The following is a 26,091-nucleotide window of genomic DNA, read 5'->3' as shown; positions in this document are numbered from 1 at the left end:
AGCCTTTAATAGTCAGTCATCCTTCTAATTCGATGGTACCTAGTCACTTACAACTGCATGCCACTTCTCTTCCTGTACAGACTGAGGTGCAAAATCTTGACTGTATAGTCAATTCTAAATTGTCTATTAAACCCCACTTTTTAAAGTTGAAGATGGTTCACAAGTTGAAGCCATTGCTTATTTCTAATGATTTTAAAGCATTTAGGGCAGGGCTTCCCAAACCTGTCCTGGGGACTCCACAGTCAGTCGGGTTTTCAGGCTATCCACAATGAATACTCATGAGATATATTTACATACCATGGAGACTCAGTATATGCAAATTGATCTCATGTATATTCATTGTGGATAGCCTGAAAACCTGACTGGCTGTGGGGTCCCCCAGGACAGGTTTGGGAAGCCCTGAGTTAGGGGTAATGGTCTTGACTCTTATCAATTACTGTAATTCTCTATCTTGGCCTTCCTGACTCCTTGCTTCACATTCTGCAGCTTATCCAAAATGCAGCTATCTTAATTCTTGCTACTGTTTGCATTATTAGATCACATCTATATTGAAGAACTTATGCTGGTTCACTCTGAGATGGCATATTAGATTTAAGATAGTAATGTTGATTTTTTAAGTTCGGGGGGGGGGGAGGGGGGCGGGCGGGGATAGGGTGAGGGTTCTGGTTGGCTTAAACCCATCACTCCAAAATGATCATTGCAGCTCTCAAGAAAATCTTGCCTGACACTTCTGTCTTTCAAGCAAGTTGGTTGGCTGAGACTTGGGCAGGAATGTCTGCGGTGCCTGACCAACACTTTGGAACTTTCTTCCTCCCACTTTTTACCCATATAAATTGCATGAAATCTGCCCTCTTCATGACTTTATATAACAAAAAGGTCACTACTTTTCAGACAAAATAATTATTTGAATGACTAATACTTACACTACATAAAGTTAAATGAAGAGATACATGGCTAACATTTGAGGAAACAAGATACGTGTCACAATGTATAACAGAAAACAGATGGGAGAACGGAAGCAATATGCTAGGTCAGGGGTAGTCAACCTTGGTCTCAAGTACCGCAAGTTAGTCATGTTTTCAAGATACCATACTGAATATTCATGAGATATATTTGCATTCACGGCCTCCATTGCATGCAAATGTATCTCATGCATATTCATTTTGGATATCCTGAAAACCTAACTAGCTTGCAGCACTCGAGGACCAGAATTGCCCACCCCTTTGCTAGTCTGTATTTGCTCATCTATAAAAATACGTCTTTCTGCAGAGCTGTTGAGGCATTAACCGATGACAATGTTTTCATAACATTTTATAAATACAGTCCCACGCTCCATGATGTGTGCTTAACTCATGTCCCATATTTAAAACACTCAAATGCATCGATGCAATCTAATAGTCTTAAGAGTGGGTTTCTTGTGCTCCTGATGGATCCTACAACTCTAATATCATATATCTTCATACTACTGATGTAGGCTTAGGCCAAAGCTTCGTAAAGCAGTTTCATCAAATGTGTAATTTTACTTTATTTAATACAGTATTGCACTTATTACTACTTCTTTATTAAATCATATTTCTTGCTTTATGGCAATACAAAAGTATCACAGCAATGACACTTCTAGTATATATCTGTTATCTATTTTTATATTGTAAAGTGCTCTTATGAGCTGGGTGGGTAAAATTAAACCTTTAGTTTCAATAAAACTAAATATGAGAACACGTTGAAACAGCACGTTAGATAGGACAAAGAGCTCAAGTGCTTATGGGTCAGATTCTAACTTTTATGGCATGTGTATATCCTCTTCCTCAGAGCAGAGGGAAAACACAGAAAAGAGATGGCAGAAAAAGACCATATGGCCTATACAAACTGCCCATCCACACCAATCCGTACCACTCCCATATTGTTTATCCCATGTTTTTTTTAATTCAGATATTGTCCTTGTCACCATCGCCTCCACTGGGAGGCTGTTCCATGCATCCACCGCCCTCTCTATAAAGAAATATTTCCTTAGATTACTCCTGAGTCTACACCCCCTTTCATCCTCAATGTATGACCCTTTGTTCTAGAGCCTTTTTTCTTTTGAAAGAGGCTTACCTCCTGTGCATGGAAACCTTGCAAGTATTTATATGTCTCCATCATACCTTCCTTATCCCGCCTTTCCTCTAGGGTATATATATTTAGATCTTTAAGTGTGTCCCCATATGCTTTAGAGCAAAGACCACTGTCTATTTTAGTAGCCATCTTCTGGACCAGTGATTCTCAACTTTTTTTCCTGTTGGGACACATCTGACAGATGGTTTTCACATGCGTGACATACTGAACCCATGACTGTCACGGGGCTAAATAAAAACACACACATTACATCCACAGGATTTCCCCACCCCCTCCCCCCAACAATGGGTGCAGAGCAGAATTAGGAATTCCCTGTACAACTTGCCATAGAAAAAAGATATTCTGTTGTATTCTCAGTAACAGCAACACAAACTCCCTCTACTACCAGGCATAATAGCCCTACTTACAAATAGACAGCAGTTAACTACCAATGCATATCCTATGAGAAAACACAACAAATTAGACTGATACAAATGCCTATATGCTAGTAAAATACCTCACCTTGGTTACCCACACAGAACCAACCTTCAACAAATACAGAAAGACCACATATTACAAATATGGAGACAGAAAATGGAATAGAAACCCAAAAAAGCCACTCTGCATACAGTGCAAACCAAGAGAAATAGAAACAGAAATAAAGCACCTAAAACACTCCCAGGATCTGCAATAATGCACACAAACTAATCCACACAAAGTTACACCTGCATTATGGAACACACTCAACCAGTAACATTACAAATATTAAACTAGGCCCTAAACACCAATATACCTCCTATTAGGAAAACAGAACAAGCCCAGCTGCTATAGATCCCTACACAGGAATGACAAGCTTGCAAAATACCCTTTACCTGGGTCACACATGCAGAGCACAGACAAGCCCTGACCAAATACAGAATAGAGAGACCATAAAGCTAATGTTTTTCTTTTTCCACTGTTACACTGCTTACAGAGTTTGGCTTCTTGCTGTTACGGGTTCAGTTTTTCTCTGCACATTTCTATTTATACATTCCTCAAGAAATATAATTAATAAACTATACTATATAAAGAGAATAAATGTTTCAAAACAACTGATAGAGTAAACATCCAATAATTAAAAACTCATAATAAAAATTCTCCAAACACCAATAAAAAATTTCAAACAGCAGACATCACATAATACCCAATAATTAAAATGGCAGTCAATCAAGAAAAATAAACTTAAAAAAACCACCTTAACTTACCCTCTCCAGCAACTCTCCTACTCCTTTTGCTTGCAGGCCAGTAGCACACACCAGAAGCAGTAGTGGCTGCTGAAGCTCTGTCCTCACAGTCCTCTTCCTTAGGGCCCAAGACCAGTCTCTCTGTCTCTTACACTAACACAAACACCCCCATGTTTGTGATAAGTCACACCCCCATGACCAGTTTCTTTCTCTCACATACCAGTCATCTTCCTGATCAGTCTCTTACTCTTGTACACACATTCACACACCAGTCACCTCCCTGACAAGTCACTCTCACACCAGTCACTTCCCTAACCTGTGTCTCTCACAGTAACTTCCCTGACCAGTGTCTCTCACCGTCACTTCCCTGACTATTCTCTCTCACAGTCACTTCCCTGACCAGTCTCTCTCTCACAGTCACCACACTGACCAGTCTCTCATTCTCACACACACACACTTCCCTGGCCAGTCTCTCAATCACATACATGTGTTCTCTCTCACTTACACACATGCTCTATCTCTCACACACACATGATCTCTCTCACTCATTTACACACAAGCTCTCAGTCATATACATTCTCTCACTCTCTCACTTACACACATGCTGGCTCACTCTCAATTTTACGTCCCCCCCACCCCCCAGATCACAAATAAGAGCTGCAGCAATCTCTTCCTCCAGCCACGTGGTCCAAAAAAGAATCCTATTGGCCATGGTGTCTAAAGCTGCTTTCTCCCGTTGTGGGTTGGCACTTGATGTTCTGTTTTTCTCTGGGCCCATGCTGCTCCTTGGGCTGACTCTGCTGTTACTTTTGAATGCAGCATGGCCCTTTCTTCTTCCCATGGCCCCACTACATATCACACTTCTTCCAGGCTGTGGGGCGGGAAGAAGAAAAGGCCATGATGCAGTTGCCAGCTGCTACTGACACTGGTGCTGTTCCTGTCTGGGCTTGAGTGTGCTGACAGCTTGGGCGGCAATGGCAGCAATAGAAAGATGTCTGCCTCTCTTGCTGGGGTGAAAGGAGAGGGAAAGTAGAGCAGCCAGGCCAGCAGGAGTGTGCGATACACGTGCCGGTTCTTGGGGATATACTATTGTGTTGCGACACACCGGTGGAGAATCACTGCTCTGGAACAAGCATGGGACTGCATTTATAAAATGTTATGAAAGCATTGTCATTGGTTAATGCCTCAACGGCTCTGCATGCATTGGAAGAAGATGAACAGGCTTAAAGGCTTGATCCACAAAATCAAACCTTCAGTGGGCATAGGGGCAAAAAATGTTTGCACTGTCCCATTAGTTTAAAGAAAATGGATTTGTTTGTCTGATTATGTATCAAAAAATGAATGATACACAAATACATAAGTAAAAGAAAGATTAGCTTCTGTCCTGCCACTTTACTCCAAGTGGTTGTGAGTTAATACCTTTATTTATTTGGTGATATTTGTGCTTTTATATCAATAATATTTCATTTATTTTGGTATGTTTTTGACCAATTTAAGTATTTTATATATACTATATATTTGTCACTGCTTTGGGCATTACGAGCCTAAACTGCTGGGCTCAAGCTTCCCCTGCCCTGCACCTTCTCTCAGGATCATTATGGATATGTGCATACTTTTCCCAGTGGGAAAAAGTATACTTGCTGTTACAGAATGTGTATAATTTTCACAGTGGGTAAAAGTCCATGTGCTGTCACACAACATGCAGACTTTTACCTGCAGAAAGGCAGGGCTGCGATGCAAAGTGTGTTCATATTCACTCCTGGAGGAAATGTGCAAAAGGCAAAACTGATTTTAATTGTATTTTTCCTTCAAGATCTGATTTACTAAAATGTATTGTCCATTCTATCAATATGGGACAAATCTTTAGTAAATAAGACCCTTAATTGCATCTCCTAAGGGACAATTTTGGGTAGCATACAGAAGGGAGAGCCTAAGGAACAGGAATCAAGCATCAAATGACCCGAAAAGGCAACCAACCCATTTATTTTTGAGTGTGACAGAGTGAGCAAGACACAGAGGATGCAAATTTTATAGAGACTGAAAAGAAGTAATCGAAGACTACACAAAATTTCTAAAGGCGATCTTTATTTACAGTGCTTACTCACCAGATGAAATGCACTGACCATGTACTCCTACTTCCACTCCCCCCACTATTTTTTTTTTTTAGGGGAATGGGTCAGCAGTCATATTTGTTAATTGCATTTTTTCCCTTCAGAGTACACACCCACCCTCATCCCAACCCTACATATCCCTCTCAATATCCTTTTCCACTCTCCATCTCTCTCCATTCATTCATCCCAGTGCAGTCCTTTACCTACATCCACTCTCCCTAGTGCAGTATTTTCCCCACCCATCTAGTCACAATTTTCATCCTCTTCTCTCCAACCCTATCCTCATCCCTATTCAGCCCTGTCCCTGTCAGCCATGCTTTTCCAGCCCACGGCTCTCTCTTTCTGCTTTGACTGGCGGGGGCTTGGAATCTCCACCAGCTATACTGATCCTGCCACTGTTTCTCCTGCTGCTTTCATCAGAGTCCTTTTTCACTTGTACAGGCATGGATGGGTTACACACATAACTTTCCTGTTATACACATAACCTTCTTTGCCATAAATGTTTTGCTTGTAAACCATCTGCACATGTACAAGTGAATTAGAATGCAGATGAACACCATCATCAGGAATATAAGGTATTCTTACAGTACTGTAAAGAATGCCTAAAAATGAACAAAAAAAATAAAGAGACTGTGATCCTGTTACTGAAATAACATGAGAGAAGTGGCTTGGAATTATGCCAATCACATTCTACTCTAACACATTCTCACCCCTTCTTCCTTTGGTTTGAAAGAGCGATGTATTATGTATTGTCAGGCGGTGTGTAATGGAGAAATTACTTATCTGATAATTTCATTTTCCTTAGTGTAGACAAATGGATTCAGGACCAGTGGGTTTATGCTCCCCTGCCAGCAGATGGAGACTAAGCAAGCTGATGTCACAGTATATATAGTCCTGCAGTGACCCCAGCCTGCCAGTAATCTTTTCAAAAGCAACTGTGGACAGACTAGCAAAAAAAAAAAACCAAAAAAACTTGACTAAAACATAATTAAAAACAGGCAACCATAACTGTACTCAACCAACAAGGAACACTGAAGAGTAGTAAATCATCTGGACCGGATAGTGTACACCCCAGGGTTCTGAAAGAACTAAAAAATGAAATTTCAGAATTATTAGTAAAAATTTGTAACCTATCATTAAAATCATTCGATGTACCTGAAGATATGAAGATGGCCAATGAAACCCCTATATTTAAAAAGGGATCCAGGGGTGATCTGAGAAACTATAGATTGGTGAGCCTGACTTCAGTGCCTGGAAAAATCGTGGAAACTGTTATAAAAATTAAAATCACAAAACATTTTTAAGGAAGCTGAAAGAGTGATCGAACATATGGCAGCTGGGATTCAATGCCATGAAATGCAGAGTCATGCATCTGGAGTGTGGTAATCCAAAAGAACTATATGCGTTGGGGGGTGAAGGGCTGATGTGCACGGAGCAGGAGAGAGACCTTGGGGTGATAGTGTCTAACGACCTGAAGTCGACGAAGCAGTGTGACACGGCTATAGCCAAAGCCAGAAGAGAGAGGAATATCTATTAAGAAAAGGGAAGTGATAATCTCCTTGTACAGGTCCTTGGTGAGGCCTCACCTGGAGTTCTGTGTTCAGTTCTGGAGACCATATCTTAAAGGAGACAGAGACAGGATGGAGGCGGTTCAAAGAAGGGCGACCAAAATGGTGGGTGGTCTCCATCAAATGACTTATGAAGAGAGGTTGAAGAACCTGAATATGTACACCCTGGAGGAGAGGAGGAGCAGCGGTGATATGATACAGACCTTCAGATACTTGAAAGGTTTTAATGATCCATGGTCATCAACAAACCTTTTCCATTGGAAACAATTTAGTAGAACTAGGGGTCACGATTTGAAACTCCAGGGAGGAAGACTTAGAACCAATGTCAGGAAATATTTCTTCACTGAGAGTGTGGTGGATTCCTGGAATGCCCTTCTGGAAGAAGCGTTGAAGACTAAAACTGTGAAGGATTTCAAAGGGGCATGGGATAAAAACTGTGGATCCCTAAAAGACTAGAAGATGGAAATAAATAAAAAAGCTAAACCGGCACGAAACTGCAGTTACTACACTTAAGAGAAACATGGGGGTAACCTGCACGGAGTGGCAGTTACTTCCTGGGAAGCTTGCTAGGCAGATTAGATGGACCATTTTGGTCTTTTTCTGCCATCATTACTATGTAGATAATCATGGTTTGATGGGACACAGCCAACATGGATTTACCCAAGGGGAGTCTTGCCCCACAAATCTCCTACAACATTTTGAAGGGTGAATAAACACGTGGACAAAGGTGAACTGGTAGATGTGGTATATTTGGATTTCCAGAAGTATTCGACAAAGTCCCACATGAGAGGCTTCTAAGAAAACTAAACATTCATGGGATAGGAGGTGATGTCCTTTTGTGGCTTGCAAGTTGGTTAAAAGACAGGAAACAGAGAGTAGGATTAAATGGTCAGTTTCGACAGTAAAGGTAAAAACAGTGGAGTGACTCAGGGATCTGTACCTGGACCGGTGCTTTTCAATATATTTAAAAAGGGGTACAACGAGTGAGGTGATGAAATTTGTGGATGACACAAAATTATGCAGAGTATTAAATCTCAAGCGGATTGTGATGAATTGCAGGAGGACCTTGTGAGACTGGAAGATTGGGCTTTCAAATGGCAGATGAAGTTTAACATGGACAAGTGCAAAGTGATGCATATAGGGAAAAATAACCCTTGCTGTAGTTTCACAATATTAGGTTCTATCTTAGGAGTTACCACCCAGGAAAGAGATCTAGGTGTCATAGTGGATAATACATTGAAACAGTCAGCCCAGTGTGCTGTGGTGATCAACAAAGCAAACAGAATGTTAGGAATTATAATTAGGAAGGGAATGGAAAATAAAACAGAGGATGTCATAATGCCTCTGTATTACTCCATGGTGAGATGGCACCTTGAATACTGTGTGCAATTCTGGTCACCACATCTCAAAAAGGATATAGCTGCATTGGAGAAAGTGCAGAGAAAAGCAACCAAAATGATATGGGGCATGGAACAGCTGCCTTATGAGGAAAGGCTAAAGAAGTTAGGGCTGTTCAGTTTGGAGAAGAAACGACTGAAGTGGGATATGATACAAGTCTACAAAATCATGAAAGGACTTGAACAAGTTAATGTAAATCGGTTATTTACTCTCTCAGATAATAGAAGGACCAGGGGGCACGCCATGAAGTTAGCAAGTAGTTCATTTAAAACAGATCACAGAAAATTCTTTTTCACTCAGCGCATAATTAAACTCTGGAATTCATTGGAAGGGATGTGGCTTCAGCAGTTAGTATTACTGGGTTTAAAAAAGGTTTGGATAAGTTCCTAAATCCATAAACTGCTATTATGATAATTAATAAGCAATAGTAGCTTGTGATCTGTCTAATGTTTGGATACTTGCCAGGTATGTGACTTGGATTGGCCACTTTTGGAAACAGGATACTGGACTTGATGGACCTTTGGTCTGACCCAGTATGGCATTTCTTATGTTCTTATGTTAGATTCTAGGTTCCCCAAGCTAGGGACTAGATTAACACTTACCAGTAAGCCCCTGGGTTCCATATCCCCATAGGAGGACTACTGACACACTCATGCGGCAGCCCTGGGCGGGAAGCTGAGTCAATCTGTCTACACTAAGGAAAACGAAATTATCAGGTAAGTAATTTCTCTGTTTCCTAGTGTGTAGACAGATGGACTCAGGACCAGTGGGATGTACCGAAGCTACACCCCCAACAGGGTGGGAGACTGCCCACAGTCCAGTCAACACCGCACGTGCAAAGGCTGCGTCCTTCCAGACCTGCATATCCAGATGATAAAACCTGGAAAAAGCGTGAAAGGAGGACCATGTCACCGCTCGGCAGACATTGACGGGAGACAACAAACTAACCTCTGCCCATGACACTGTTTAAGCCCTAGTGGAATAAGCCCTAACCTGAGTAGGCAACAGCTTTTCAGCATCTAAAATATGCAGCAGTGAATACCTCCTTAATCCAGCGAGCTATGGTAGCCTGCGAAATAGAGAGCACCCTGCTTACTCCAGCCATGGAAAATAAACAGACAATCCATCTTTCAAAAAGGTTCAGAATCCCCCAAATTCTGCATGACAAGTCTCTTGACATCCAAGGAGCGCAAGAGACGATACTCCTCCGCCTCCCCAATCTCATCCAGGTATGTCAAGGAGATGGACTGATTCAAATGAAAGCTGAGACTACCTTGGGCAAGAAGGATGGAAGAAGTATGTAGCTGTAATGTCCATGGAATCACCCGAAGGAATGGCTCCCAGCAAGACAAGGCCTGCAGCTCAGAAATTCAATGCGCTGAAAATATAGCCACCAGGAACAGAGTCTTCAAGTTCAACAACCGCACGGAAAGGCTACACCGCAGTTGGAACATAGGGCATGCCAAAAAAATCAAGCACTAAGTTAAGACAACACAAGGGAACTAGTAACCTCCAGGGAGGCCTAAGATGCTTCACTCCCTTCAAAAAATGAATCACATCAGGGTGAGACAATAATGAACCACCGTGCACCTGGCCCCTGAAAAAGGCAAGAGCCACAACCTGCACCTTCAAGGAATTAAGGGCCAATCCTTTATTCAACCCATCCTGCAAAAGGTCCAGAATGAGTGGGATCTTAACTGAATGAGGAAGAACACCACGCTCCTCACACCAGGCCTCAAAAAAACTCCAAACCCACACATAAGCCAAGGAAGTGGAGAACTTGCAAGCGTGGAGTAAGGTGGCAATCACCGCAGAAGAATAGCCACGCTTCAACAGGCGAGCCCTCTCAAGGGCCAAACTATAAGACAGAACAGAGTCAGATCATCACGAAGAACCGGTCCCTGCTAAAATTGATCCATGTGCGGTGGAAGGTGAAGGGGGGTCTCTACCAGGAGTATTCGCAAATCCGCATACCATGGATGCTTGGGCCAGTCCAGTGCCATCAGGAGAAGTAGTCCCCTGATGCCTTCGATCTTGCAAATTATCCTGTCCAGCAGGGGCCACGGAGGAAAGGCATAAAGCAATCTGTCTTCCGGCCAGACCTGTATGAGAGGAACCTTTGCATTACAAGAAATCGCCAGCAGGTCTAGGAAAAGAAGGCCCCAGCAATCCACAATAAGCTGAAATGCCTTGGCTGACAACACCCATTCTCCTGGGTCCAGACTCTCCCTGCTTAGAAAGTCTGCTCCCATTTTGTCTTATCCTGCAATGTGAGAGGCAGAGATCATCTGCAGATGACCTTCTGCCCATACCATAAGCTGGTCTATTTCCTGAGACACTGGCTGACTTTAGGTTTCTCCCTGGTGATTGACATAGGCCACCATTGTTGCCTTGTCCAACAACACGCGAACCGTGAATCCTGCAGCATGCCAGCCATATCGCCCGGGCTTCCAGATGATTGATGTTCCAGCAGAACTCTTCGGCACTTCAATGCCCTTGGGCCGTCAACTTGTCGCATCAGCCGACAAACTTCTCTGAGAGCCAGGAGCTCTTTGCATCGCATGCACATCTACAACTTCTCGCCGGTGGGTGCAATCTCCCACAAGTGCATCTACCTTCGGAAATCAGACGCGCTCTCTCACCACTGAATCCAGAGGATACAAAGCCTTCCAAAATCCGACCCCATTTGGAAATAATCTCTGGGGCACCAACCTCAAGCTCAATCAATTTTAGAATGGCTTCCATCATGGGGAAAAAAACAAGACACTTTATTGTAAGGGAAACCAAACTAGGATTTCTCCTTGACTCAGAAATGGAATCTGCCGCAGGAACTCCAAGCATATTCAAGGTCTAGGAAAAAACAGGGCTGACAATTCATCTCTATGAAAGAACCCTCACATAGTGCTATACAGCTCCAATCTGGGGATGTTCCCCATCCTCCAGAGAAGCAGGATTGGCGCCATCCTCTGAGCTCCATCCAGAGGACCCGCTGCCGCTTGAGAGGCACTGCGGAGCTGGAAAAAAAGGTAGAAGCATCCATACCGAGAGGCATCTGAGGACTACTTGCTGAGCCACCTTCCCCTGCTGAGGAACAGTTAGGAGAGGGCCAAGGTCAGGCGCCCCACCTGAGATGTCTTTAACCAGACCACATCCGGCTGGGAAGAACCATACTTAGCCAGAAAACAGAAGAAGACAAGGCACTCTGAGCATCCAAGCAATGCTGGCACAATGTAGCAGGCACTCCAGGAAGGAGACGCCCGAAAAGAACAAGAAGTGCAAAGATAAGGCGGTTAGGCTTTTGAGGCACAGGTGCTATCATGGCTGATAATTTGCTCAGCAGCACCCAGAGGCGGGCGTCTAGCTGCTTTTTTTTTAAGCGCTCAATTAGGCACCCAAAAATTATGCATCCAATACTTGTGCATGCACATCTCGGTGCTCAACTATGCACTCAAAATTTATGCATCCAAGACTTATGTGCACACACTAGGCGCTCACCCAGGCAACCAAAATGAGAGTGCACAAAAAACTCAAGCACACAGTGTCACTTGAGCGCTGACGAAAGCATGCGGCCACTAGGCGGTGCTTAATGTGGACATTCAAAATTCAAGACTTTACTGTGCAAACAACTGGACACACAGCGAGACGCATAAGCCAGACTGACAAGCCCATAGAGGGAATCCTCTGAAAGCGTGCGAAAAGCCGTTACGGCCTACCACACTGCATGCAGCAAAAGGCCTTGGAGTGGGGTCTAGCCTTCAGAGGCTGCTCAACCCGCCAGGCTGCCCACATTCCAAGACTTCCCACGGAGCGGGAAGAACATCAGAACGGTGCGCCAAGCTCGGAGGCTGTGAAGGAGAAGGAAACCCTGTACAGTAAAACCTCCTGCTAAGTCTCTGTATATATCTTCTTCCCTTTTTTTTTTTTAAACTTACCAGAGCTCAGTCTTACCCGGCTGAGCACAGAGACAGTCTCCGGCTGTGCGGGGAGAGGGCAAATGCTGTCACTGCTGTACTCTGCTTCCTGCACCCGCTGCCTTTCAGCCACTCAAGGAGTTAAATCCATGCCAGCAAAACCAGCTACTGGACCAAGGCACACCTCTGAGGGATCACAGAAATCACTTCAGGAATTCTCAATTTAGATTTCAAATTTCTCCTTTCAAAAAACTTGAAGCAATCCCCATAGAGAGATGCACATCCACCATCTGCTGGAGACGGAGAATACTGGCAGGCTGGAGTCACTGCAGGACTATATATACACTGTGATGCCAACTTGCTCTGTTCTCCATCTGCTGGCAGGGGAGAATAAACCCATTGGTCCTGAGTCCATCTGTCTACTCGCCAGGAAATTGATTTATCTATGCTTTGAGTTCTTTGAAAGTAGGCATATAACAAACACATGACCCTCCCCTTTTTCAATCAAATCAATCTATCTTGACTTTTGCCAAACTGAATTTTCATTGAAATCTGGTTGATATTTACAAAAGAAAGTATAATATAACCATAAATGAGTCACCATTTTTCAAAAGAAGTTAGAACCCAGAAGAAAGCACAAGAGAAGAGATGGAGAGCCAAGAGAGATGGAGAGAAAGGATGATGAAGCAAGTGAAAAAAGATGATGGATAAAGTTAAATGTAAGCAATGGGTAAGTGATAAAAATATGGCAGAGAGGAAGCTGTAGGTGGAGGGAATACCTGTGATAGCCCTACGGATCTCCCGTGCCGCCTCCTCTCGCATCTCAATCGAGGCTTGTTCACTGTACCAGGCTGCATGTGGTGTACAGATCAGGTTTGGTGCATCCTTCAGTGGACCCTGACTGAAACTACATGAAATATTAAAACAAAATTAAATGATAAAATGTAAAAAAGTGTTCCATTTACTTAGAAGGGATTTAAAATTATCTAGGACAGAATTTTATTTTCTCCACCTATAGTTTGGTGGAGAACAAACTATGTTCCTGTACACTAAACCACATTTTTGCTCATAAAAAGCAATCATGTACTTCTGCTTGAAATATAAGGCATCTTTTCACCAGCCGTGGACCAGATTCAAATCCCAGAACTTTTACAAAACGCAGCTGCCCATTTATTAACTAACAAAAATTTACATGAACACATTACACCAGTTTTATTTCCTTGCACTGGTTACCTATATATTGGAGAATACTATACAAAGTACTATCCACAATACATAGTCTCATACACAATGTTAAAAGTCCATGGTTACTTGCCACCCTACACTTCCATGTACCTTAGATCAAAAAAATCAATTCCTTCTCCAAATACCTTCTCCCAGAACCACCAGGCTTGCAGTGACCCGTGAACGGGCTTTTTCTATTGCAGGTCCAATAATATGGAACTCTTTCTCATTCGTCCTGAGATCCTTATCTAACACTATATATTTTAGAAAGGCCATAAAGCATTATTTACTTACTCAAGCATTTAAAGATCTATGTGATTTCTCTATTCTTTCTTTTCCACTTATTACATCTTCCCTCCAATTTGATTTTTTCTCTTGCTTTAATATCCAGGCTTTGTACTGATTATAAGTGTTTTATATGTTTTGATTTTTCTGTTTTATTATGATTGTATTATTTGTAATCTACCCTGAACATTGGATGGCACAGGCAATAAGTCCTTTTTAAATAAAAAAAATTAAAATAAAGGAAATCCTGCTGCTTCAAATAGAAATATTTAACTTTGCTCTGAAAATAGAAGCAAAAAACCTCTTCCAAGATTTCTACAATACAGTGTGAATAAACAGATGTGCTATACTTCTGTGTGAAACAGGCAGCTTTCATATCTGTAGTTTGGTACTTCATCAGTGGTAGACTATTGCTCAGTTTACAGAATGCTAAATAAGAGGATAACTTTCAAAAGTGCTTGCGCATGCCCATATATGCATGCATATGGGTATGCACAAAGCTGATACGGGATTTGTATATAGGCTGCAGAAAAACAATATGTTCAGGTTATAAAATATGAATAAATGTGCGTGCAAGCATGCGTGTGTATGTAAAAACTGCGAGATGCACAAGTGCAGACTTATGTAGATAAGTAGTGGCACTCATTCAGTAAGTAGTGGCAAAGCTGCTACTTAGCCAGATAAGTCTGAAATGTGCTGCTTAGCTGGATACGTCTTAAACTGCTACTTATCTGGGTAAGGCAGATAGCTGGCTAAGTAGCGCTTGTAGACTTATCCAGTTATCTGACTTAGCCAGATAAGTAGCAGTTTAAGACACATCCATCTAAAAGCGCTTTTTCTCAGACTTCTTCAGCTACCTTACTTAGCTGGGTAAGTCTGACAAGTGCTACTTAGTCAGACAAATGGCGCTTTTCAGACTTATCTGGCAAAGTAGTGCCTTGCTGTTACTTAGCCGAATATCGGAACTTGTCCAGATAAGTGCCACTACTTAAGCCAGATAGGTTCAAACTTGCCCATCTAAGTAGTGGCAAAGGTGCTACTTTGCTGGATAAGTCAAATTTATCTGGATAAGTATGTGCAAATGATATATATATGATTATCTTTATTTCCAATTTCAAAGGGATGTGAATAGATTGTATCACGCGTAATTTAGACACATTTACCCCCCATGAGTCAGCTTTTATGCACGTAAATTGGGGGTTTTCTAACATGCGCTCAGCAGCGAAATAACCAGTTTTACTAATTAGTCCACCAGTTCACCCAGTCCCATTTCACACAGAACCCAACCCAGTCTTTTTTTTTTTTTTTTTTTTACTTTTAAGATGTTTATGATCACTTACTCCTGATAGTGAGTGGGAGTAAAATACATAAGGAAGGTGCCGCATTTACACGTGTAATGCTTATAAAAAAGCAACTTACTTGTGTAAAGGTTGGTCTCTCCCTAGAACGCCTTCTCTTATTTTTTTTTACACCTGTAAATGTACTCACAGACCCTGATTTACGCGTGCATGCTGAGGTTTCTAAAGTAGCATATTCTTGCGCACATGCCATTTACACGCACAACTTCTGAAAAGTCACCTCTAAAGCATCTTCTCAGTGACTATTTGCTATAAATCATTACATTTTCAGCGTCTAACTTTTAGACACCAAATAGAAGTATCACATAGGGTGTGTTACGTATATTATAAATAGATGAAAAGACTTCATGTGATAGGCAACATATGGTTAGCTGGCTATACTACAATTCATAGATAAACCTCCCCCACAGAGCTGTTGGAGAAATGACAAATGGTAAGATTTCATAAATCCAAACTCACGTCCCTTGGTGTGTGCTGAGATCAATAATTATGCTCAGGTCTTTTAAGAATAGAGCTAAGGACACAAAAAATTAACCAAAGTAATCAGAAAACCTGGTTAAACACAAGTCTTATGTTTTACTGTTTACAGTTAAATGGTAAAAAAAACCCATGCCTGCTCTGTGATTAGCTGATAAAGGAGCCATCCCATACCAAAATCCCAGCCTAACTGTGGCATCTGAATTAAATCCAAATATTGTGCAATTATATTGTAAATAATTTTATAATCACAAAAAGGCACTCCAGGATGTACTGTGTGTAGTAGTGAGATACCTGGCATTTCTTGGGAGTTGAAGGCAGAAGACTGACAGATGCAAGACATGCTGAAATTCACCAGCAATGGAACTTTGTCGTGCTTTATTACTTGAAAGCAAGCAGTAATGACTCTGTATCATTTCAAACCTCTGCATGGCATGTACATAGATAAAGCTTACCAAATCTGCCCTGGTGACCTCACAGCCAGTCCAGTTTTCAGGATATCCGCAAAGAGTATGCAGGAGATACATTTACATATATTAGGACTTTAATGCATGTACATTTATCTCATGCATATTCAATGTGCATATTCTAGAAATCTGAATGGCTGCTGGTCACCAGGAGAGGTCTGGGAACCCTGTACTAGCAGATACCATGCAATTGCCGCTGAGCAATTAAGATGCGTTAAATGAGCCAAGAAGAGATAGACTGAAGATGGAAAATCGCAGTACTGAAGCCGGGAAGATCGTCTAAAAAACAGATACAGAAGGAAAACCCCCTGAGGCAGAACTTCCTGTTCGAAACACGCGCATGTCGGGGAGAGGGAGATCAACTAAAACTTGAGCAGATGAGTAAAGATTGTTCCTCTCGTATCTTTTACCTTTGGTGATTACGAAAGCGATGACTGAACGTGGTAAAATTGACCATTGAACATTTAGACTGATATGGGGAAGTTTTAATATAAAAAGTGAAATCCTAAAAAAATGATGTTATAATTAAAGTAAGGTGGCCCCGTACCAATTTGGGAGTCTGTGGGATTTTACAGACCCTTAGAGTGAGGGGCCTACATATATACTTGGCAAAAACCTGTTTATGTGAATTATTGACCAGTTGTACGAGTTGTTTGAATTTATGATTAAAAATGTGACATTTCGATTCTTGAAATTTAAGATGCCCCATACATTTTCTTTGAATGCTTGGGAACAGCCATAACATATATTACTTGACATATGCTGACTCTGATTGACCTATATTGACTAGTATTGTGGATGTATCACTTATGCGGCATGAACCAATTAGAAGTCATTTTATATGAGGTAATGACTTTTTCTAAACTGGCTGCTACCACACATTTAGGGGTGCTATAGAGAAATTGCTTAAAGAATTCTAGAAGCAATGATCAAACAGCAGGTTTTCACATTGATACAGGGTGTATATTAACCCTTGCTGTCTGGAATTCTGAAACATCTCAAAGTGGACAATGAGTATAGTTTTCTTTTAAATAAGTAGAGAGTATGTAAATGGACAAATTAGTTGAATGAGAAATCCCCAATCAAGACCAGTCTTCTTTTCAGCTGGGTCCCAAGGGTAATAGGATTTTGGAGCATAAAAGTAAAACAATAGGAAAAAATATCATTACATATGCTCAAGAAATAAATAGCAAATGCACAAAGTTCAGCAGATGCTCCTGATAAATGGTCTTGTAAAGAAGTGGAACCAGACTCTCCTACTGTTCCATAACTTAACACTTTCATACTCAATATACTTGAGATAGCAAGCCAATTCGGCACTGACAGAGCGAGCCTCCTGTGTCTGTGGGATTTCAGGAATAGATTCTGCAACACAGTCATCGAGGTTTTGCAGCAGTAAGGTGGTACATTTACATAACATTTGCATGTGGTTGTAAATATTTTAATATGCACCAAATCAACTTGTATTAAAAAGTTATGTATTACGAGGGGCTGCACTCCTGTTTGCTTTGCTTGCCATCCCTGCTGGTGGGATTACTCTTTCCCCTTCACACACACTACTTTGTAGCCCTCTCCTCAGCCCCATGTGCGAACTGGGGATGAAGATGTTGGAGGAAGGGTAGTAGTGTAGGCGGGGAGTGGAGGTATAGAGAGGTTGTGTGTATGTATCTGCAGACTCTCTCCCTTGCACTCTCCACTTGGTTCCTCCCCACTTTGGGGGAAGGGGGAAAAGTGCACACACATGTACACAAAGCCCTCCCCCCCCACACACACCCTTATACTAGCCCTCCACACACACATTCCACCACTATCTGTCTACACACTCCCTACCTATAACACCTCCACCCCCCCCCCCCCCCACACACACACACACTTACAGGTGAAGAGAGGTGGGTACAAACTCATACACACACACCTACTTCCCTCATTGACACACACACACACAGAATGGGGAAAGGCCTAAAAAGTGCAGATGTGAAGGGCACAAACTGCACCCATGTCCCACACACTTCCCTTCTCTTAATAACTCCCTTTTTCTCCCTTTCCCCTCCTTGGCTCTAGTCTTCCCTCCCCTCCACCTGACTCAGACCCCCCACACAACTATGCCCTCCACCCCTCACACACTCTACTTTTTAGCCCTGTCCTCATCCCATGTGTGTGTGTGTGTAAGGGGAGGACAGGTGTAGGTGCAGGGGCGGATTGGCCTATCGGGAGATCGGGCATCCCCCCGATGGGCCGATCGCTCCAGTCAAGTGGTCTGCCGTGTGCGGCCGTGACAGAGCCGCGCTCGGCAGACCACGTGATGTGTCCTGGGCCGGCCAATACCCGGGCCGGTCCGACATCGTGAACCCGCCGCTGTGTAGGTGGGGTGTGCATGGGTGGGAACACTCTTCCCCTCGTGTGTGTGTGTGGGGGGGGGGAGATGGTGGCACGTGGGGAGTGGGGATGTGGATGGGGAAGTAGTGTGTGTGTGTATATGTTTGCACTTTTCCCCCTTACACTCTCTAGTTTGTAGCTCTCCCCTCACCATTCATGTGTGTGTGAGGGGGAAGGGAGAGGATAGTGGGAGTGAGTGTCAGAGGGGGGTTTCCATTTTGTCTCCCTCCCTTCACCTGTATTTATCTCCTTGCAGGGGTAGGTGGAAGAGAGGGGAGGGGTGCGGTATAGGTGGGGTGTCGTGAGGGTTGGTTGTAGGCGTTTGTGTGCACTCTTTCCCCGTCTCACCATGCCACTTTGTATCCCTAATTCCTCCTCCCACCCCACTTTGCAGCCCAAATCCTTTCAGTCATCTCTCCCTTTCCTTCTCTCTTCTCCCCGCTCTCCCCTCCCAAATCTGTTCTCTTTCACTCACCCATCCCACCTCAGGCTGCTTTCTGTCACTGGCAGGGCCTCAGAAACCCCACCAGCCTTTTACCTCTACTGCTGTCTCTGTGCCTCTTTTTCTGCTGGTGGATCTTGGGAAACCTCTCCAGTCTTTCTGCTACTTTCACTACTGTGGTATTTATCCAGCCTCCTCTTGTCCAGCCCCGCAACTGCAGTGCTGATTATGCCGCCTTCTGCGACCAGTTCCCCAGCTCTGGGAGAGCATCACAACGCTGCATAAGTGCAGACGTGCCCAGATGCTCACCTGGAGCCTTAACATTTTTATAAAAGAAAGAAAAATATTTTCTTTAAAATGATAAAAGTTTGGCAGACTTTGCATGAAAGTCTGAATTAATTTTCTTTTGTTCATTTTCTTACTTCCTTCATTTCAGCACTTTCTCCTGTTTTCTTTAAATTTGTATTCATTTTTGTTTCTCCTTTTTTCCCATTTATCATATCCATCTCTCTTCTTATCCAGCCACGTGCCTCTTTTCTATCCTCATCTATCTACCTTTGTTTCTTTTCCTTGCCTTCTTCTTTCAGTATCTTTCCACCTCTTCTTTCTCCCTCTCTAACAGACTTGGATCCCGACTTCCAATCTCCCTAGTCACTGGTGATTACTCTTCCACCCCTGCCTGAAGACCATTGCTGGCTCTCTCTCCTCCCACCTTCCTCCATGCTTCTGCTGCTTCCTCCTTTATTTCCACTCTCTTCCCATCCCAGGCTACTACTGATCCCTCTTTCCCAGAGCAAACTGCTAGCTCTCATTCTCTCCTTATAAGCTGCTGCTGCTACTTTCCTTCCCTCAGATTGCTGGGTTTCTGAAGCTCCTCGCCCCATGCCTCTTTCTCTCCTCTCTAACAAGCAGCTCCTGGTCATGCCTACCTACTTTCCTGCTGGCAGGGCACGTCACTGTTTAGGGTGACACACTATTCAAAATTGCTCGGAATGACCTAACTTTTCATATACAGGATCGCTGGAGAGGCGTCAACACAAAAAATAAATGCCAACTTTATCCCAAACTCACAATTAAATAATCAGACGCAACAAGAGAGTTAGATAGTGACTGTCACAATAGGCATCATCTACTCACCTATTATGACGGTCACTATCTAACTCTCTTGTTACGTCTGGTTATTTAATTGTGATTTTGGGATAACGTTGGCATTTATTTTATTTTTTACTGTTTAGGGTGAGTCATGCAGCACCAATAGTGACTATCTGCTTTTATGAGCAAAGTTACTAAAGGTGAATAAGTAACAAGCAGAAAAAGTAACAAGCAGAAACACGGTGACCAGCATCAGGAGTCAATCCTGTTTTGGACACTCTTACCCTACCCCTCCCCTCCCCTGTCCTATAAGGTGTTCCTAACCCCAATGTTGGCTCATTTCCAGAGTTCCTGTGCCTACTCTGCAGAAGCTTGGCTGATTTATTTATTTATTTATTTATTTATTTATGTGTAGGGTTTTATATACCGTTATTCGGTAGAGCCATCATAACGGTTTACAAATCTGCAATTATTATCCAACATATGCAATTATCTTACAATCAAATGGAGTTAACATAGTAGTTGGGAACAGTAGGGTATTGTGAACAATCAGCATATTTTTCTTAGTAGTAGTTGAATAACAGAATATTGCGGAGAACATTTTCAATGAACTTAACGGATCAAGTGAGTGAGCAGGGAGGGGTAGAAAAGGAGGGTACATCAGGAGAGCATGAAGGAGGAGGATTATGCTTGTGAGTTCTGTTGAGTGCTGGGATGATCAGGTGTCAGATAGAATAGAGTTTGCGGAATAAAAATGTTTTTAGGTCTTTTTTAAATGTTTTTTGGATGTGCTGGGTCCTCAGTTCTTTGGGTAGGGTGTTCCAAGTTTTGGGGGAAGCAATGGAAAATGCTCTCTCTCGTGTAGTTGAAAGATGAGCGTCTCTTAAGGTGGGGATGTTTAGGAATCCTGTGTTGTTGGAGCGTCGGTTTCTTTGTGGGTTTTGGGGGGTTATGTTTAAGCCTTTTAGTCCATGAAGATCATCATTTAAGATTTTATGAATGATGGTCATAGATTTGTAGGTAATTCGTGCAGAAATAGGAAGCCAGTGAAGAGAGGTCAAAATGGGTGTAATGTGTTCGTTTCTTTTTTTTCCCGGTAAGGATTCTGGCAGCTGAGTTCTGCAGTATTTGGAGTGGTTTGAGGGATGATGAAGGGATTCCAATAAGTAATGAGTTGCAGTAATCGAAGGTGGAGAAAATAAGCAGTTGGAGGACGGTTCTGAAGTCAGAAGGGTTGAGAAATGGCTTTATGTGTCTTAGGGTTAGTAGCTTGTGGTATCCTTCTTTCGTTTTATTTACAATGTGGGGTTTGAAAGAGAGTTCTGCATCGATGGTAACTCCAAGGTTCCTGGTATGGGTGGTAGGGATTATTGTTGTCATTTGTTTATCTAGGATTGTCAGGGGTGGTGGAGTTGGATTGGGTTTTTTATCCATGAGTATGATTTCAGTTTTGTTGAAGTTGATTATGAGTTTCAGGGAGTTTAGTAAGTGCTTGATTGAGATAAGTAGATCTGATTTTTTTTTTATGCGTCTTCAATTGAGTTTTGTATGGGAATTAGAAGTTGAATGTCATCAGCGTAGAGGAAATGTAAGATTCCACGATCTTTTAGTAGTTGGCAGATGGGTAGGAGGTATATGTTGAAGAGGGTAGCGGATAAGGCTGAACCTTGTGGAACTCCAGTTTTGAGGTCAATCATTTTTGATGGGGTGTTGTTGATCACTACTTGGAATGAACGATCAGAGAGGTAGGACGAGAACCATTGTAATGTAGTACCAGAAAGGCCAATATTTGACAGTTGTTCTAACAGTATATTGTGGTTTACCGTGTCGAAAGCGGCTGATAGGTCAAGGAGTATGAGTAGGTATTTTTCACCTTTGTCGAAGCCTCTGATGATAATGTCATTTAGGGAGATGAGGAGAGATTCTGTATTTAGGTTTTTTCTAAATCCATATTGGGATGGATGTAGGATGTTGTTTGTCTCCAGATAATCATCTAGTTGAGTGTGTACAACTTTTCCAATGGTTTTGGCCAGGAATGAAAGGTTTGATATAGGGCGGTAGTTGGTGAGGATTTCTGGATCTAGGTTGTTCTTTTTGAGGATTGGTTTGATGATAGCAGATTTGAGGCAATCTCATGCATTGCTGAATTTATTCATTTCAAATGCATGCTCAACTCCTTCCGATCGGATACACATTTGCCAAGAAATATTAGTATGTCCATCTGACAAACATTCTTGCTGCCAATCCCTGTTGTCTCTTTGCCACACTCACCTCTCTTCTCAAATTGCCTTCACCTCCCATCCTCCTTCACTCTCTGCCCAGATTATCGCCAACTTCATTCATGAAAATATTGACAAAATTAAATGTAAATTCTCTACCAGACTGCCTCCATTTTATTCACCTTCCCTTCCTTTGGCACCATGCCATGCTTTCATCCTTTTCTGAAATCATGGAGGAAGGAACTGCCCATCTTGTCTCCTCCTCGAAACTCACTACTTGTGTCAATGACCCCACTCCTACCCAGCTCCACTGTTCAATCTCCCCTAAAATCATCCCCTCCATCTGTCATATCCTCAGTTGATCATTTGCCACTGTGACTGTCCCTTCTTCCTTCAAACACGCGGTGATCATGCTATTCCTCACAAAAACCTTTCATGTACCCTACCTGTTCTGATAACCATCATCTCATCTCCCTCCTCTCTTTTGCATCCAAACTGCTTGAATGGGCTGGCATGTTCATCTCTGCTGTCTTGACTATCTTTTACTTCAGGTTGTTCTGGATCAGCTCGTCTGGCTTTCACCATCTACTTTCCACAGAAACTTCTCTCTCTAAAGACTCCAGTGACCTCTTTGTGGCCAAGGCCAAAGGTCTTTAAGCCTCATCCTCCTTGACCTATCCTCTGTTTTTACACTATTAATCACCTTCTATTCCTTGACACACTGTATTTGATTGGATTCCAGGATTCTGCTCTATCTTTTTCTTCTTGCATCTTCTGTGGTATTTTTACTGTATCCTCTGGTGGTTCTTCTTCCACTACTATTTCAGTTTCGGTTGGTATACCATAAGGTTCTGTTCTAAGCCCTCTTCTCTTTCCTCTCTACACTTATTCCCTCTGTGCTCTCATTTCCTTCCACAGCTTTCACTAACACCTTTTAACATTTTTTTTTAATTATGGAATTTTAGATCACAAAAATATCTTGCTTTGGAAATATTAAGTACATGACCTGATGAGAAAAAAAATTTAAAGGTAAAAAACATAACAAATCATTTTCATAAGAACACAATCTCAGGTCAGAACTCTACATTAGGGCCCAACAATGGGGAGAAGAGTCTAATATAAAGAAGATTCTAAAAAAGAATAAAGGAAAAGGCATTAGCGTGATCTATCTATAAACATCCAGGCCTTCCAAAATTATTGAATTACTTCTCATTCACTAATGTAGCGCCTGTGATTTTCTTGGCATCTAAATAGGAAACATAACTATTAAAGATCAGCACCACTTTTTTTTTTTTTTACTGAGGACTCCCAGATCTATCTCTCTACACCAGAAATTTCACCACAAATCCAATCCCTAATCTCAGCTGCTTTTCTGACATCACAACCTGGATGTCCCATTGTCACCTTAAACTTAATATATGCCAAAATGGAACTTATGGTTCCCCCTCCCCACAAATCCTTCTTCCCTTTTTTCCACCTCTGTATATGGTACCTTTCATCCTCCCAGTTCCCTCAGCCCAATACCATGAGGACATCTTTGATGCCTCTCTTTCTTCCTCCATACATATCCAAAACACTGCTAAAGTGTATTTTTTCTTCCTCTAACATATCACTAAAATTCATCCCTTCCTTTCTAAGTATGCTACCAAATACTCATCCACCATATCTTCCATTTAGGCTACTGCAATTTGTTGTTTGTGGGCCTCTCATTGAACCATCTTTCTCTACCTCAACCTATTCAAAATTTGGCTGCACGATTTATCTTCCTTCAGTGGTCTTCCCATCTGCTTCCACATACAGTTCAAGTTTCTCTTACTTGCCTATAATTGCATTCACTCTGCAGCTCATTACCTGTTTTGTTTCCCTACATTCTTCTTCGTAAACTTTGTTCATTGAGCAAGTCACTTTTTATCTGTGCCCTTCTCCACCGCCAACTCCCGAATCTGCACTTTCTACTTTGCTGTGCCATATCCCTGGAATAGACTTCCAAAGCTAGTTTGTTGTGTTCTTTCTCTGGCCATATTCAAATACAATTTAAACACTCGCCTTTCTGAAACTTTTTTAAAACCTTAAGTACTTCTCTACATTAATTACACTTCCCATAGACTCTTGCTTGTCATATATGTTTGTCTTGACTAGACTGTAAGCTCCATGGTGTAGCTGAACAGTACTGCATATGTCTAGTAGTAGTACTGCTTTAGAAATGATAAATATAAGTAGTAGCAGCAGTAGTAATCAGAAGAAAGAGAAGCTGGCAAGCATTTGCCCTCCACCTCCCGCAGTGTAAGCAGGGAAGTGCATCTACTTGTGGAGGAACAGGGAAGGCAAAATCAACAAGATAGCAGAAGCCTGTGGGTGGGAATGTTCATTCTGTTGTCTCCTGCAACTCTCCAGGCAAAAGGGCCAATTCCATGACATCTACTATAGCTTCAGCACATACTAGGGGCTCTGAACAAACAGAGAAGTAAGGGTAACATAATATGAAAAGTGTGGCCATAATAATGGAGTTCTACAGTCTAGACATTCTGTGCTATCTCAGTCCCTTGTCTGTTTACATTTTCCTTATTTAAGTTTAGGAATAAACTTGAATTTAATAATTGCTTGGAACCCTTTGAGCCCAGGCATGCATCATGTAGGACAGTACCAATGATGCTGTTATATGCCAGAGACAAAACAAACTGTGATCACTTCTGGTAGTGCATGACTGCTACGCCAGCTTTTAGTATTCAGTTATGATGTAAAGCAGAGTTGCTTACTTGTAACAGGTGTTCTCCGAGGACAGCAGGATGACATCATCAGATGGAGCCCCAATGTGGAAAACTTATGTCAAAGTTTCTAGAACTTTGACTAGGCACACTAAGCATGCCCTATACCTCGCATCCACATGGGGTCCCTCTTCAGTCTCGTAACATACAATTACAATTAAAATAAAAAATAGGAGAAACCCAACTAACATCCTGCTGTCCTCGGAGAACACTTGTTACAGGTAAGCAACTCTGCTTTCTCTGAGGACAAGCAGGTTAATAGTCCTCACACATGGGTGAATCCCTAGCTATAGGCTCTCCCCAACACAAAAAGGGGACCAAAAGACACCTAATCAAGTGCCAGCAGGCACAACACCACCAGTGCTTTTGGTAACAGAAGGGGAGATAGCCTGAACATAAACAACGGGTCCTAGGTTGGGAAAGTTGGGTTCTACATCTCAAACAGGTTCCGAAGGACAGACTGGCCAAAACTAATGTCATGTCAACCATCCCTATCCAGACAGTAATGGGATGTGAATGTGTGGAGAGAATTACTTTCAGATCTCCTCCACAGGAACTGCTCGCTTGTAGGCCGATGCTGCCATGGCTCTCAGAGAATGAGCCTTGACATGGCCCCCAAGATGCAGACCCACCTGGGCATAACAGAAGGAGATGCAATCTGTTAGCCAATTGGATATGGTCTATTTGGCAATGGTAACGTCCAATCTATTCTTATCAAAAGAAACTAAAAGTTGGTTAGACTGACTATGGGCTTCTGTCCACTACAGATAGAAGACTAAGGTTCTCTTGCAGTCCAAACTGTGCAGTGATCATTTGCCTTGCTGCGAATGGAGCCTGGGAAAGAATATTGGCAGGACAATTGACTAATTAAGATGGAAATCCGTCATCACCTTAGGCAGCAACTTAGGGTGTGTACGCAAGATCACCATGTCGTGATAAAATTTAGTATAAGTTGGATAAGTCATTAAGGCCTGAAGCTCGCTGATTCTATACGCTGAAGTGTCCGCCACCAAATATCTGACCTTCCAGGTTAGGTACAGGTGCACAGCGGCTCAAAAGGAGCTTTCATTAGCTGAACTAACAC

General features: G+C 42.3%; 1 protein-coding gene across 6 annotated transcripts in view; it reads right to left on the bottom strand.

Moving 5' to 3' along the window:
- CTBP1 (C-terminal binding protein 1) overlaps positions 1-26,091 on the bottom strand; it is a 943,073-nt gene that overhangs the window by 35,905 nt on the left and 881,077 nt on the right. For all 6 annotated transcript variants that reach the window (XM_029592698.1, XM_029592702.1, XM_029592712.1 and 3 more), the window contains one exon: positions 13,082-13,209. In XM_029592698.1, the coding sequence (XP_029448558.1) occupies positions 13,082-13,209 (128 nt within the window). The remainder of the gene's footprint in view (positions 1-13,081; positions 13,210-26,091) is intronic.

Source organism: Rhinatrema bivittatum, chromosome 1 (assembly GCF_901001135.1).
Source record: "Rhinatrema bivittatum chromosome 1, aRhiBiv1.1, whole genome shotgun sequence".
NCBI lineage: Eukaryota > Metazoa > Chordata > Amphibia > Gymnophiona > Rhinatrematidae > Rhinatrema > Rhinatrema bivittatum.
Note: the sequence above shows the minus strand (reverse complement) of the source record. Positions and strands in the feature narration are given on the sequence as shown.